This window comes from Loxodonta africana, chromosome 6, assembly GCF_030014295.1.
Source record: "Loxodonta africana isolate mLoxAfr1 chromosome 6, mLoxAfr1.hap2, whole genome shotgun sequence".
Taxonomy (NCBI): Eukaryota; Metazoa; Chordata; class Mammalia; order Proboscidea; family Elephantidae; genus Loxodonta; species Loxodonta africana.
Window position 1 is genome coordinate 63440856 of NC_087347.1, and position 12659 is coordinate 63453514.

A 12659-nucleotide genomic window follows, 5' to 3' on the forward strand; every position below is an offset into this window, starting at 1 on the left:
TCGTTGCTGTATATATTTCAACTTTCTTCGAAACTCAAAAGAAATTTTTAAAAGGTTGGAAATATGTGATATCTCAAAATTTATTCATTTTCAATATATCTGATACATCCAAAGCCAAACTACTGTGTCATATATAATCCCATGGATTGAAATGTGTTCCTCTAAAATGTGTGTCAACTTGGCTAGGTCATGATTCCCAATATTGGGATTGTCCACCATTTTGTCATCTGATGTGATTTTCGTAAGTGTTGTAAACCCTACCTCTATGATGTTAATGAGGCAGGATTAGAGGCAGTTATGTTAATGAGGCAGGCCTCAATCTACAACACTGGGTTGTGTTTTAAGCCAATCTCTTTTGAGACATAAAAGGGAGGACCAAGCAGAGAGAATGGGGACCTCATACCACCAAGAAACAAGAGCCAGGAGGACAGTGTGTCCTTTGGACCCCTGTGCTGAGAAGCTCCTGGACCCAGGAAGACTGATGACAAGGACCTTCCCTCAGAGCCCACAGAAAGAGAAAGTCTTCCCCTGGAGCTGGCACCCTGAATTCAGACTTCTAGCCTCCTAGACCGTGAGAGAATGAATTTCTCTTTGTTAAAGCCATCCACTTGTGGTATTTCTGTTATAGCAACGCTAAATGACTAAGACATATACTCATCAACTTAAGTATAAAATATAAATTCAACATGTTGCTCCTACAAGTCCACAGTCAGTCTATTCTACAAAATACAAAGAATATTTAAAAATTGAAGTGAAGAGAAAAAGATATCCACCTTCAGTGAGACTTTAGTAATAGGATGGAGTTTGTCATCTTCGGAAGGAGAGCAAAGGGAGGGTGTCTTATGACTTCTGTTCTCATCGTCTCAGCCTCTGGCAGCTGGTGTAGCCACGGGCTGTTAGTTCACCTAGACTGTGATGTCACCTAGAACTCACAGAGGAACCATGACTTCATATGGCCCTGAGGACAAGTGATCTCCAAAAGAGTTTTAAGTGTTTAAGATGTAGAGATCACCATCAGAAAAAATACAGACCCATTGGGTGTTATTTGTATTATCTGACACCTCTATAAATAATTGTGGGCAAAATCATGTCTTTATAAATTTTAAAATAAACAATTGCATGTGGACATTTATGCATTTTTTTGTCATCATTTCATTGCAGTAAACAACTGGCAGAAAGGGGGCAGCCAAACATCAAAAGAAACATCAGTTTAGCTGACTCTTGGATTGTGTTTTAATCAATTTAATGGTTTCTTTTCATCTGCTAGAAGCGAAAAATCAACATCAAAGCTTACAGAGATTTCAACTGTAATGTTATTTCCTGATCTATTTGACTATCACATAGGTTTAATCAGATATTTGAAAGCCTGCAGAAATTTATAGCAGGTGAGATTGACAGCTTTGAAAAACAATGGGATTTATTTTAGAAAGATCTGTGATTTGCCTTAAAAATAAGCTGACGGGGAGTGGTGATGGCTGGGAGTGTTTTAAAGCAAGCAAAGCCACGACGAGTTGAAAATATTTGATGGGTAATTCATTATGCTATTCCCCATAATTTTATGTATGTTTGAGTTTTTCCTAAGAATTTTTTTTTAAAAAATCGGTAAGCCTACATTCTAGAGTGTTCAAAAGTCATACATTTTTTCTCATGGGAAAAATGATAGTGAAAAATCAATAAAAAATCAACTCTTTCCTAATTTGATAATATCTTCATTTAGAGAAGTAGAATTTTGTTGAGGATAACCCTGGGTACATACCTTGACTTAAGCGCCTAAAAGTTATGTGAGTGCATGGGGTTGGGGGTGGCACCAGATTATGTCTGAATGTACTCATAGTTAAAATATTTAGCAGTTTAATCTGAGAGAAATTCAGCATATTCTCTTGACTTAAAGTACTAGGATGGTCCCTTAAATTTCTGTGGCCAATATATCCATGCTGTTGTGTGCCAGTGAGTTGATTCTGACTCATAGTGACCCTATAGGATGGAGTAGAACTGCTCCATAGAGTTTCCAAGGAGCAGCCGGTGGATTCAAACTGCCAAGATCTTGATTAGCAGCCAAGCTCTTAACCACTTTGCCAAGGAGGCTCCAATATATCCATAGTAATGCCAATTAACCGATCTTTTATTTCTTGAAGTAGCTACAGTAAAAAATCTCCACAGACCTAAAATAACTTATACTCTAAAATACATAATTTTGTGTTTGGCTACGGATTTTTAACCAAAAATTTGACAGCAAATGAATGTTAAATCTTTTAAAACAAATAGCCTCAAAGAAATAAAGACATTAACAGGATGAAATATTATATTCTTTATTATATTTAATAAAACATATCAGCACCTAGAAATAATACAAGGTACATTATAAATATTTATACAAGATAAATAAGTCAAAGCCTTATCTGAGATAGAAAAGTTTAACTATAAATTATTTTTAGACATATACTAATAGAAAAAACACTATAAATGTGTTGACTGTAATTGCAGTTGTATGTATTGCAAGAACATAAAACTTCAAAACCTTTAGGTTTAAAATAACTGAATAACTACACGGGGACCAATATATTCAAGATCCTTTAGGCAGAAAAATCAAATATTTAGAGTCACCTAGCAAAACCAAATCAATTATCATGCTACATTTTTGTTATTTTAAAATGTACTGTAGTTCTACTTACAAAGGTATTGATTTATTAAGTTAATCCAAAGGACAAGGTTATAAGACAATGCTCTGAAAAACACCTGCTACATTAAAAAAAAATTTGACGAAATTACATTTGAAGAGTCCTTCTATGTATATTAGAAAATTTGTGTCACTAACAATCACGTTGCCATATTTAGAAAGTTTTCCCACCACCACAGATCAGTCAGAAGCAAAGTATATTTCCCAGGTTCACATATGCACACAAATTCCCAAATCCTATATTCCTACATTTCAGTCAATGTTCGATAGGGAAAGATTGGAAGAAAAAGTGAAATTGCAGTAAGAATTGTAAATTTCCTCCTATATCTTGGGCTTTGAGTTAGTACATTATATAAATTTTGCCTAAAAAAATCTAAGAAAAATATTTCTTGAATGTTCCAAAAATCTATGTCTTGGGCTTTCAATTCAAATTCTATGTATTTGAGCAACTGTAATAAAGCATAAAACAAGTTGATAAAACATTTAAAAATTATTAACCTAAAATAAATAGAATTTTATCATATGATCAATGACTTTGTTCTTCTATTCATCTTTTTCAGATTGCTGGGAAGACTCTATTATTTCTTTTCAATGTTAAAAACCAACATTTTCATTTCCCTTTCCCTTTAAAAATGGTAAAAATTTTATATTTAACAATAGAGGCACAAACTTCTTGGAATATTTTTTTACCCTCCCTCAAAACAGACCTATATTTTGTTTGTGTGTTTTTTAACTTCATAATATGTGAGATACAGGATCATAATAGTAAAGTTCCTTTTAAAAAATAGGTATGACAGTGCAACTTATTTCCATGGGATGTTGTGTATAGAATAAATGGTATATGCCTTACATACTACTCTTTAAATATATACCTATCAATGCCTTCCATAGTATTCCTATTTTAAAAGACTAAATTACATTCATCGATCCATTTTAGGTGCAGCAAAATACTATCACTTCAGATTAAAATAAAACTGATGCTCAAAGCACTTTTGAAGAAGACATAAAAAATATGTGTTTGCATAATAACCAGATCACTACAGGCAAAAAGTAAGCATACAAACAAGAGACATGAGTAATATACTATCCATTATGAGCAAGTTCAATTCAAAGCTTCATGTCACATTGAATGGCTGGAAACTAAATAGCATCTAGGAAAACAAAATATATTTAAATGAATTCTATTGCAGGAATGGAGAAGGCTCACCCAGCAAACCTTCAGTAATACTGATCATAGACATAAAATTTTATCTCAGTCTCAGAAATACGAGAATTTAGCCTGTTTTGGTCAGCCTGAAACAGTTCACCATGGGTTGATAATATTTAGGCTGCTTCTCAGGAGGAGCAAAGTGTTCACAGTTTTGTGTACGATGGCATCTTTTCAGGCTATTAGCAATTTCAAAACATAACTTGCATTTATCACTTCTACTATTTGCTCCTGATGGCGTAAGAAAATCCGCCTTCTAAAATGCACAGATGTGCTCAATGTACATTTTGTAACTTTCTGTGTAATATGCTTGCTCTATATAACGTGTGTGTAAGAAGAACTCAAAATTTTTTATATAAAATCTAGATGGTATTTTCTAAGTAATGAAAGGCTATTTGAAAGCTAGTAAATATATTGTCTGTTACTATAACTAACTTTTTAAAGTATACTTTCCTCTAAAAAACTCAAAGCATATCTTTAAAAAAACATAAAATATTCTGAGTTCAGTCTTGCCACTATGGGGACATTAAAACAAACAAACAAAATCTATTCAAAGTCTCTGGCCAAAGATGGAATTGTAAATGGTTTTAGGCTTCCTAAACACTTAACTGGAAAACCTGGTGGCGTAGCGGTTAAGTGTTACAGCTGCATCCTGTAAAAAGGTCAGCAGTTCAAATCCACCAAGCGCTCCTTGGAAACTCTATGGGGCGGTTCTACTCTGACCTATAGGGTCGCTATGAGTTGGAATTGACCCCACAGCAATGGGTTTGGTTTGGTTTTTTAAACACTTAATTGAAAACCCTGGTGGCATTGTGGTTAAGAGCTATGGCTGCTAACCAAAAAGATTGGCAGAGCAGTTCTACTCTGTCCTACAGGGTTGCTGTGAGTCGGAATCAATTTGATAACAACTGGTTGTTTTGTTTTTTTTTTGTAAACACTTAACTGGAGCCCTGGCGGCACGGTGGTTAAGAGCTTGGCTGCTAACCAAAAGGTCAGCAATTTGAATCTACCAGCAAATCCTTGGAAACCCTATGGGGCAGTTCTATTCTGTCCTGTAGGGTCTCTATGAGTTGAAATCAGCTTAGTGGACATGGGTTTGGTTTTTGGTTTAAACAATTAAAATTTCTTACAGAGCCAAAACTCTTCTTCCTTAAAAAAAAAAGTTCTCTGGTAGAGAAGTATACTGAACTAGAAAACAGATGATTTTAACTGTTTGATTGAACATATGACACCTAAAAAATGATCTTTCAGTATAAAACCTTTTCTCACAGATCCAAGGAGAACAAAATATTACAACATGAGACCCACCAGCAGGTGTTAAGGTATCCGGGGTGTGGGGGGGGGGGCGGGTGGAATCACACAGTGTAAGAGACTAGGTCACCTAATTAAAGAAACATAAGCTCAAAATTATGTGAGAGACATAAGCTCACAATTATCTAAGAGAGAGAATCTATACGAACATTAAAAAAAAAAAGGAGAGGATGCAGGAAATAGAATTAAACTTAAAAATCAGAATGAAAAGTGGATACGTTTTTGTAAGAAGACAAACATTCTGTGATTGCAACCATTATTTAAATATTGTGTAACCTTTCAGATTCAGGTTATCTCTTTTGGGAGGTTTAAGCTATTCATTTTAATCATGAAAAAGATTCTTCACAAAGATATTTACTTCCCTCTGAAATAGGAAATCAAGTAGCACTTCAAATTTTGCCTTCACGAAAACAGTTGCTGGAATAGAAAAAGTCAAAGAGACTTCATCAACTGATTTATTCTTTCCATGCTGTAATACAGATTTCAAATCTAAATCCTTTTCTTCTACAGAAATCAATGATTGCTAATATACTGTCATTTTCCCTTAGTGATGTAAAGAAGCATTTAATCAGACAATATAACATCAAAGAAAAATATAATTTAAAAAATTGATTTATACACCAGATCTTTTAATAAAGCAAGAGCAATAGGAATTTTTACAAGTTTATGCTTCAAAAAGAAGGAAAAAGGTAGCTCTATAGCTACCAACTGAGAAGTTAGTTATCCATCATCTGCTCAGTGCAACTCATGAACTGCTGTTATCTTCTAATTTTTGTATTTTGTCACTTATTATTTTCTTCGCCCTCTTTATATGTACGAAGCTGCTCCATGAAGCCAGCATTTGGACATATGGAAGGCCTTGCATTTTTAACCAAGGAAAAGGCACTGGTAAATGAGATTTCTTCAGAATTCATCAGGAAGCCAATTACAACTGCAGCAGCTCTGGAAACTCCTGCATTACAATGAACAAGAACCACTCCATCCTGCAATAAAAATGAAACAAAAATCTTCATTATTCATTTGAGAACGGTTATGAGGTCAATCGAGCATACTCATACTACTTAAATTTTAAAATAAAAAAAATTCAGCAAATTTCTTCTTAGAATATCAAAATACAATTCAATGCAAGCAATGAACAAAAAAATCAGTCAAGTTCTCTCTCTTCCCACACCCTTCCTCCCAGGATTGAAATACCTTCCTGATACGTTTGGAATTCTGAAACAAGTGTCTTTTATTAAACTAGAGTAATGCAGTTAAGTACACATAAACATCTAGTAACTTAATAGTCACAGGTATATAAATAAGGAATATATATGGGAATGTAAATAAAGCCGTAATCACAAACTAAACAGAAAGCCAAACCATTCCAGGTACATAGTGTTCCTACTAAAAAAAAAAAAAAAAAACTAGTGTCCTGGTTTGGTAATCTATATAAAAAACAGTCACTAAAAACAAAACCAAATCCAGTGCCGTCGAGTCGATTCCGACTTACGGCGACCCTATAGAGCAGAGTAGAACTGCCCCATAGAGTTTCCAAGAGCGTCTGGCAGATTCGAGCTGCCAGCTCTTTGGTTAGCAGCGCTAGCTTTTAACCACTATGCCACCAGGGTTTCCATGATAAAACCTACAGCACCCAGTATTCCCAGGCAGTCTCCCATCCAAGTACTAACTAGGCCCGACCCGGCTTAGCTTCCGAGTTCAGACGAGATTGGGTGCGTTCAGGGTGGTATGGCCATAGACGTGAATCAGCTAGGAAAAAATGTTCTACTCTTGGTTACATTTTGTTCTAAAGGGAAATAACTCAAAAAATATTTAAACTTTTGAGGTACTAAAATGATGGCACAAATAGTACGTAACAATAACAATGTGAAGTGAAAAAGGTAATCAGATACAAGCATGAGGTCAATAACTGAAAAACGTTTCAGGTAACTTGCAAATGATACTGTACAAGTGAAAAGAGACAGTGCAAGACCAACGCTGATGGGTGCAATATTGCATTAATAATGAATGCAACAGATCTGATGGAACAGTGCTGATACACGTTGGCCTATCTCAGGCTTTTAAAAACTTTAGTGATCTAAGTGAAGCGAATGTGAGCACTCCCGACCATATTAGGTATTTTAGTGACTTCATTTCTGATTCTTCCCTTGGTACAACACAAAGGAGAGCTGGGAACAAGGGAAGGGGAAAAAAAGGTACTGCTGAAAACTCTCTACCCAAAGCATAAATTAACAATACTGGATTATTTTCATTTTGGATAGCATTTTTCTCAGATTCATACATCTGCTGCAAAATTCCTTCCCTAAATCTAACAAATTTGAACGTGCATCTCTTTTCAAGAGCCAAATACTTAACACAAATTTAGTTAATGCTTTGAAAATCCTCGTATCAAAAAGAATTACTTATTTTCCTGTAGATATTATTACTCACTTTCAAATTTTAACTTTCTGTAAAAGAAAACCAAAACACAAATATTCAGTGTATACATATGGAACTTTTCTTACTTTGTAACAATAGCATATTTTTGCGAAACTTTTGACTTTTATGAGAATAAAATATTCTATGAGACTTCTACTTTATGAGAATTTTGTTCTGCATTTCTGAGAGGAAAGCATTCTCTCAAAAATTCAAGTCATCATTTTGCTATGGAGTGGGTAGTAGTTACATTATGGTATTTCCACTTTACTTTGTTCCTGTGCTGTTGAGAATAGTTTTCAACTAGAATACGAGTTTCTTGAGGGTAGCAATGTGAATCTCTCACATCTTCTCAGAATAACTAATTAATATTTGTTGGCAGATTAACTGAGCCAAATTCAGGTCTTCATCCTTACACATAATTTCCCAGTAAAACCTGGGCATAATATGATCTGAAAGTTGCCTGATAGCAGTCCATGAGGAACTTGTGGAATGAAAATCAACAATGTACTAAATATACAATTTAGTTCCTCTAACACTTTTTTTTGTAGCCAGAATCTCTTGAATGAAACAATGTCTTGATTTATATCTGGGTGCAAGCACCTTATCTTGCTGAGGACTGGTAGCAAACTAGACCATACTGAACAGCACAGCTCAGAATAGTCCACTCATGACTATGCTCACTAGCAGGGGGTAGTATTAACATAGCAACTACAAAACAGTGGTAATTTTTATTATTTTTTATTGTGATTTAGGTGAAAGTTTACATAGCAAATTAGTTTCTCATTAAACAGTTACTACACAAATTGTTTTGTGACATTGGCTGCCAACCCCGCGATGTGTCAACGCTCTCTTCTTCTCCACCCCAGGTTCTCTGTTTCCATTTGTACAGTTTTCCTGTCCCTGCCTTCTCGTCTTTGCCTTCGGGCTGGTGTAACCATTAGTCTAGTACCCATGATTGAACTATGGGGCATATCCCTCATGTGTGTTACTGTTGGCCTTATAGACCTATCTAATTTTTGGCTGAAGGGTAAAAACTCAGGAGTGACTTCAGTACTGAGTTAAAAGTGTGTCTGGGGGCTACACTCTTGGGGTTTCTCCAGTCTTTGTCAGATCAGCAAGCCTGGTCTCTCTTGTTTGTTTGTTTTTTTGTGTGATTTGAATTTTGTTCTACATTTATCTCCAGCTCTGTCCAGGACTCTTCACTATGATCCCCGCCAGAGTAGTCGGTGGTGAGTAACATTTCTGAGTAAACTGGAAAAAAAATTCTAAAAACTTTGGTGGTGAATGTAGGTATTTATTTAGACTCACAATGTTTCCCTGATGAAATTTTACTTATATGGAATGAAAATTGGAAACAGCTTATATGTCTCATAATAGGTCATTACTAGAATACTAAACAGAATTTTAAATTGATTTGATACTACTAAGTATGAAAATGCTAAAAAAGACTATGAATTGTATATTATTTTATTAAATATCATTGCTGATGTCAGATGGATCCTGGCTGAAAGCAGAGAATACCAGGAGGATGTTTACCTGTGTTTTATTGATTATGCAAAGGCATTCCACAGTGTGGATCATAACAAACTATGGATAATACTGCAAAGAATGGGAATTCCAGAACACTTAATTGTGCTCATGAGGAACCTTTACATAGATCAAGAGGCAGTTGTTTGGACAGAACAAGAGGTTACTGATTGATTTAAAGTCAGGAAAGGTGTGCGTCAGTGTTGTATTCTTTCACCATACCTAGTCGATCTGTGTGCTGAGCAGATAATATGAGAAGCTGGACTATATGAAGAAGAACAGGGCATCAGGATTAGAGGAAGGCTCATTAACAACCTGCGTTATGCAGATGACACAACCTTGCTTGCTGAAAGTGAAGAGGACTTGAAGCACTTACTAATGAAGATCAAAGACCACAGCCTTCAGTATGGATTGCACCTCAACAATAAAGAAAACAAAAATCCTCCCAACTGGACCAATAAGCAACATCACGATGGGGAAAAGATTGAAGTTGTGAAGTATTTCATTTTCCTTGGATCCACAATCAACAGCCACGGAAGCAGCAGTCAAGAAATCAAAAGACGCATTGCACTGGGTAAATCTGCTGCAGAGGACCTCTTGAAAGTGTCGAAGAGCAAAGATGTCACCCCGAAAACTAAGGTGCACCTGATCCAAGCCATGGTATTTTCAGTCGCATCATATGCATGTGAAAGCTGAACAATAAATAAGGAAGACTGAAGAAGAATTGACACCTTTGAATTGTGGTGTTGGCGAAGAATATTGAATATACCATGGACTGTCAAAAGAACGAACAAATCTGTCTTAGAAGAAGTACAACCAGAACGCTCCTTAGAAGCAAGGATGGCAAGACTGAGTCTTACATACTTTGGACATGTTGTCAGGAGGGATCGGTCCCTGGAGAAGGACATCATGCTTGGCAGAGTACAGCGTCAGCAGAGAAGAAGAAGACCCTCAACGAGGTGGATTGACACAGTGGCTGCAACAATGAACTCTAGCATAGCAACAATTGTAAGGATGGCTCAGGACTGGGCAGTGTTTCGTTCTGTTGTGCACAGGGTCGCTATGAGTCGGAACCGACTCGACGGCACCTAACAACAATGCTTTATTAAATATATACATATATTGTATTATATATACAAACAAATGAATAAGTAATAAGGGTCTGGAAAATATATCAAAACACTAACAGTGGTTATGTCTAGCTGGTGGGAATAGGTGTAATCTTAATTTTTACTTATCTATATTTTCCAATTTTTCTGCAATGAACTTGGAGAAAATTTTTAAATCACACCTTATAAAGTAAATAATAAAGTAAACATGGAATATCAAATACACGTTCCCATGCTAACAGACAAAACATTTTTCCTCTAGAAAGAGGGGCCAAGTAAGTTTTCATTCCCAAAAGAATGAGGCTCTAGAGGTTACCATCCCTACTTTTCTCTCATGTGCATTTATATCCCTTCAGACATAAACCTGACAAGATGATGTATGAGGTAGAGCTAGTAGAAGGATGGAGAAAGCAAACAAAGAGGGTTTTTTAGGTACAGAACAGAAATGAGGAAAGACATGGGAAAATGGAAATCTTCCTATTTGACCAAAACCAAAAAACCAAACCCAGTGCCATCAAGTCGATTCCAACTCATAGCGACCCTATAGGACAGAGTAGAACTGCCCCATAGAGTTTCAAAGGAGTGCCTGGTGGATTCAAACTGCCAACCCTTTGGTTAGCAGCCGTAGCACTTAACCACTATGCCATCAGGGTTTCCTCCTATTTGACAGCTATATGTAAAAAGATGAAAACAATAAACTGAAATTTAGGAAGGTAGTTCTGAAATAAGCAATTCACTGAGCAACTGAGATTCAGCAATACTTGTACAAACAACAAAGTCATGAAGACACCTCTTCTAGAAATCAATGAAGAAAATTAAAGAATTCTATTGCTAAAACTAAATAGGTATTAATGTAAATAACAGAGTTTTCAAGGTGAGGAAATATTGGTTGATCTTAGGATGCCGATATAAAACATAACACTTGAGAAATTAGAAAATATTGTGTAATTTTAATACATCTTTTGTAAACACATTTTATGCACTTCCTCAGATTCTCTTGGTGCCATCATCTCATGGACTCTCATCTTGTTCTACCTCAGCCACCGCTTCTGCAGCCAACCGACTCTCTTAGGCCCATTCAGTTTTGCTTGCCTGGGAAGGCCTGGCTCTTCCCACGTGGCAGCTCCAGCACAGAGAGGCACACCCTGAGTTCTCTTGCTGCTTCTGAACCTGAATGAAAAGTTAAACTACAGAACATTGCAGTTGGCTCCCAAGTGGCTGCTAGAGGAGCAGAATGTCACAACCTGGAAATATGAGGTTAGTTATCTCCCCACAAGTAAACTGACCAATGGGAAACAAGAGCTGACAGAAAGCCAGGAGTTAAATTCCCTTTCTTTTTTCCCTTCCAAAGTCTATGTTCAGGTATAGTAGTAGTTTCTTTTTATTTATCTGGAGATATCTTGGGGTGGTACAGCAAGAGTACCTGCTAAATGACCAGCTGTTTCTCTGTCAGCTCATTGTGAAGTTGTGCTCAGCTGGGTAAACATATCACCTTGTACTGCTTCTCACTCTTCCCTGAATCACTTCCCATTTCTCTCACTCTCATTACCTACGGACTGCACCTCTCAAATTCATCATCAGCTCTTAATCCTTGTCTCAGGCTCTGTTTTTTAAGAAATCTAAGCTAAGATAGATTTTCATTAACTCTTGGCCCAAATTAAGGCATACTTTCTTATTTAATAATAATAACAATAAAAGAGCTTATTGGATTATATCGATAAATGCACATATACAAAAAGAAGAGCCAAAATCAGAGAATGTCCCTACAACTTGAACAAATAGAAAGTGAGCAACAAAAGAATCCATCAGGCACCAGAAGAAAACAAATAATAAAAATTAGAGCTGAACTAAATGAATTAGAGAACAGAAAAACAATTGAAAGAATTAACAAAGCCAAAAGCTGGTTCTTCGAAAAAATTAACAAAATTGATAAACAATTGTCCAGACTAACTAAAGAAATACAGGAAAGGAAACAAATAACCCGAATAAGAAACGAGAAGGGCCACATCACAACAGACCCAACTGAAATTAAAAGAATCATATCAGATTATTACAAAAAACTGTACTCTAACAAATTTGCAAACTTAGAAGAAATGGATGAATTCCTGGAAAACACTACCTACCTAAACTAACACAATCAGAAGTAGAACAACTAAATAGACCCATAACAAAAAAAGAGATTGAAACGGTAATCAAAAAACTCCCAACAAAAAAAAGCCCTGGCCCGGATGGCTATACTGCAGAGTTCTACCAAACTTTCAGAGAAGAGTTAACACCACTACTACTAAAGGTATTTCAAAGCATAGAAAATGATGGAATACTACCTAACTCATTCTATGAAGCCACCATCTCCCTGATACCAAAACCAGGTAAAGACATCACAAAAAAAGAAAATTAGAGACCTATATCC

General features: G+C 35.9%; 1 protein-coding gene and 1 non-coding gene across 3 annotated transcripts in view; both read right to left on the minus strand.

Moving 5' to 3' along the window:
* Positions 1–2179: 2179 nt before the first annotated feature.
* The window catches only part of DUSP19 (dual specificity phosphatase 19), a 33841-nt gene continuing 23361 nt past the window's right edge, over positions 2180–12659 (minus strand). The window contains exon 4 of one of the 2 annotated variants that reach the window (XM_010602780.3): positions 2180–6178. In XM_010602780.3, the coding sequence (XP_010601082.1) occupies positions 5978–6178 (201 nt within the window). In that variant the 3' untranslated portion in view covers positions 2180–5977. Of the gene's footprint in view, positions 6179–6938; positions 11420–12659 lie in introns of those variants that run through there. The other variant, XM_064286921.1, reaches the window with a different exon arrangement.
* On the minus strand, positions 6817–6935 carry LOC111749486 (5S ribosomal RNA). Its single transcript, XR_002784621.1, has one exon. It is a non-coding gene; the product is annotated as a 5S ribosomal RNA (ribosomal RNA).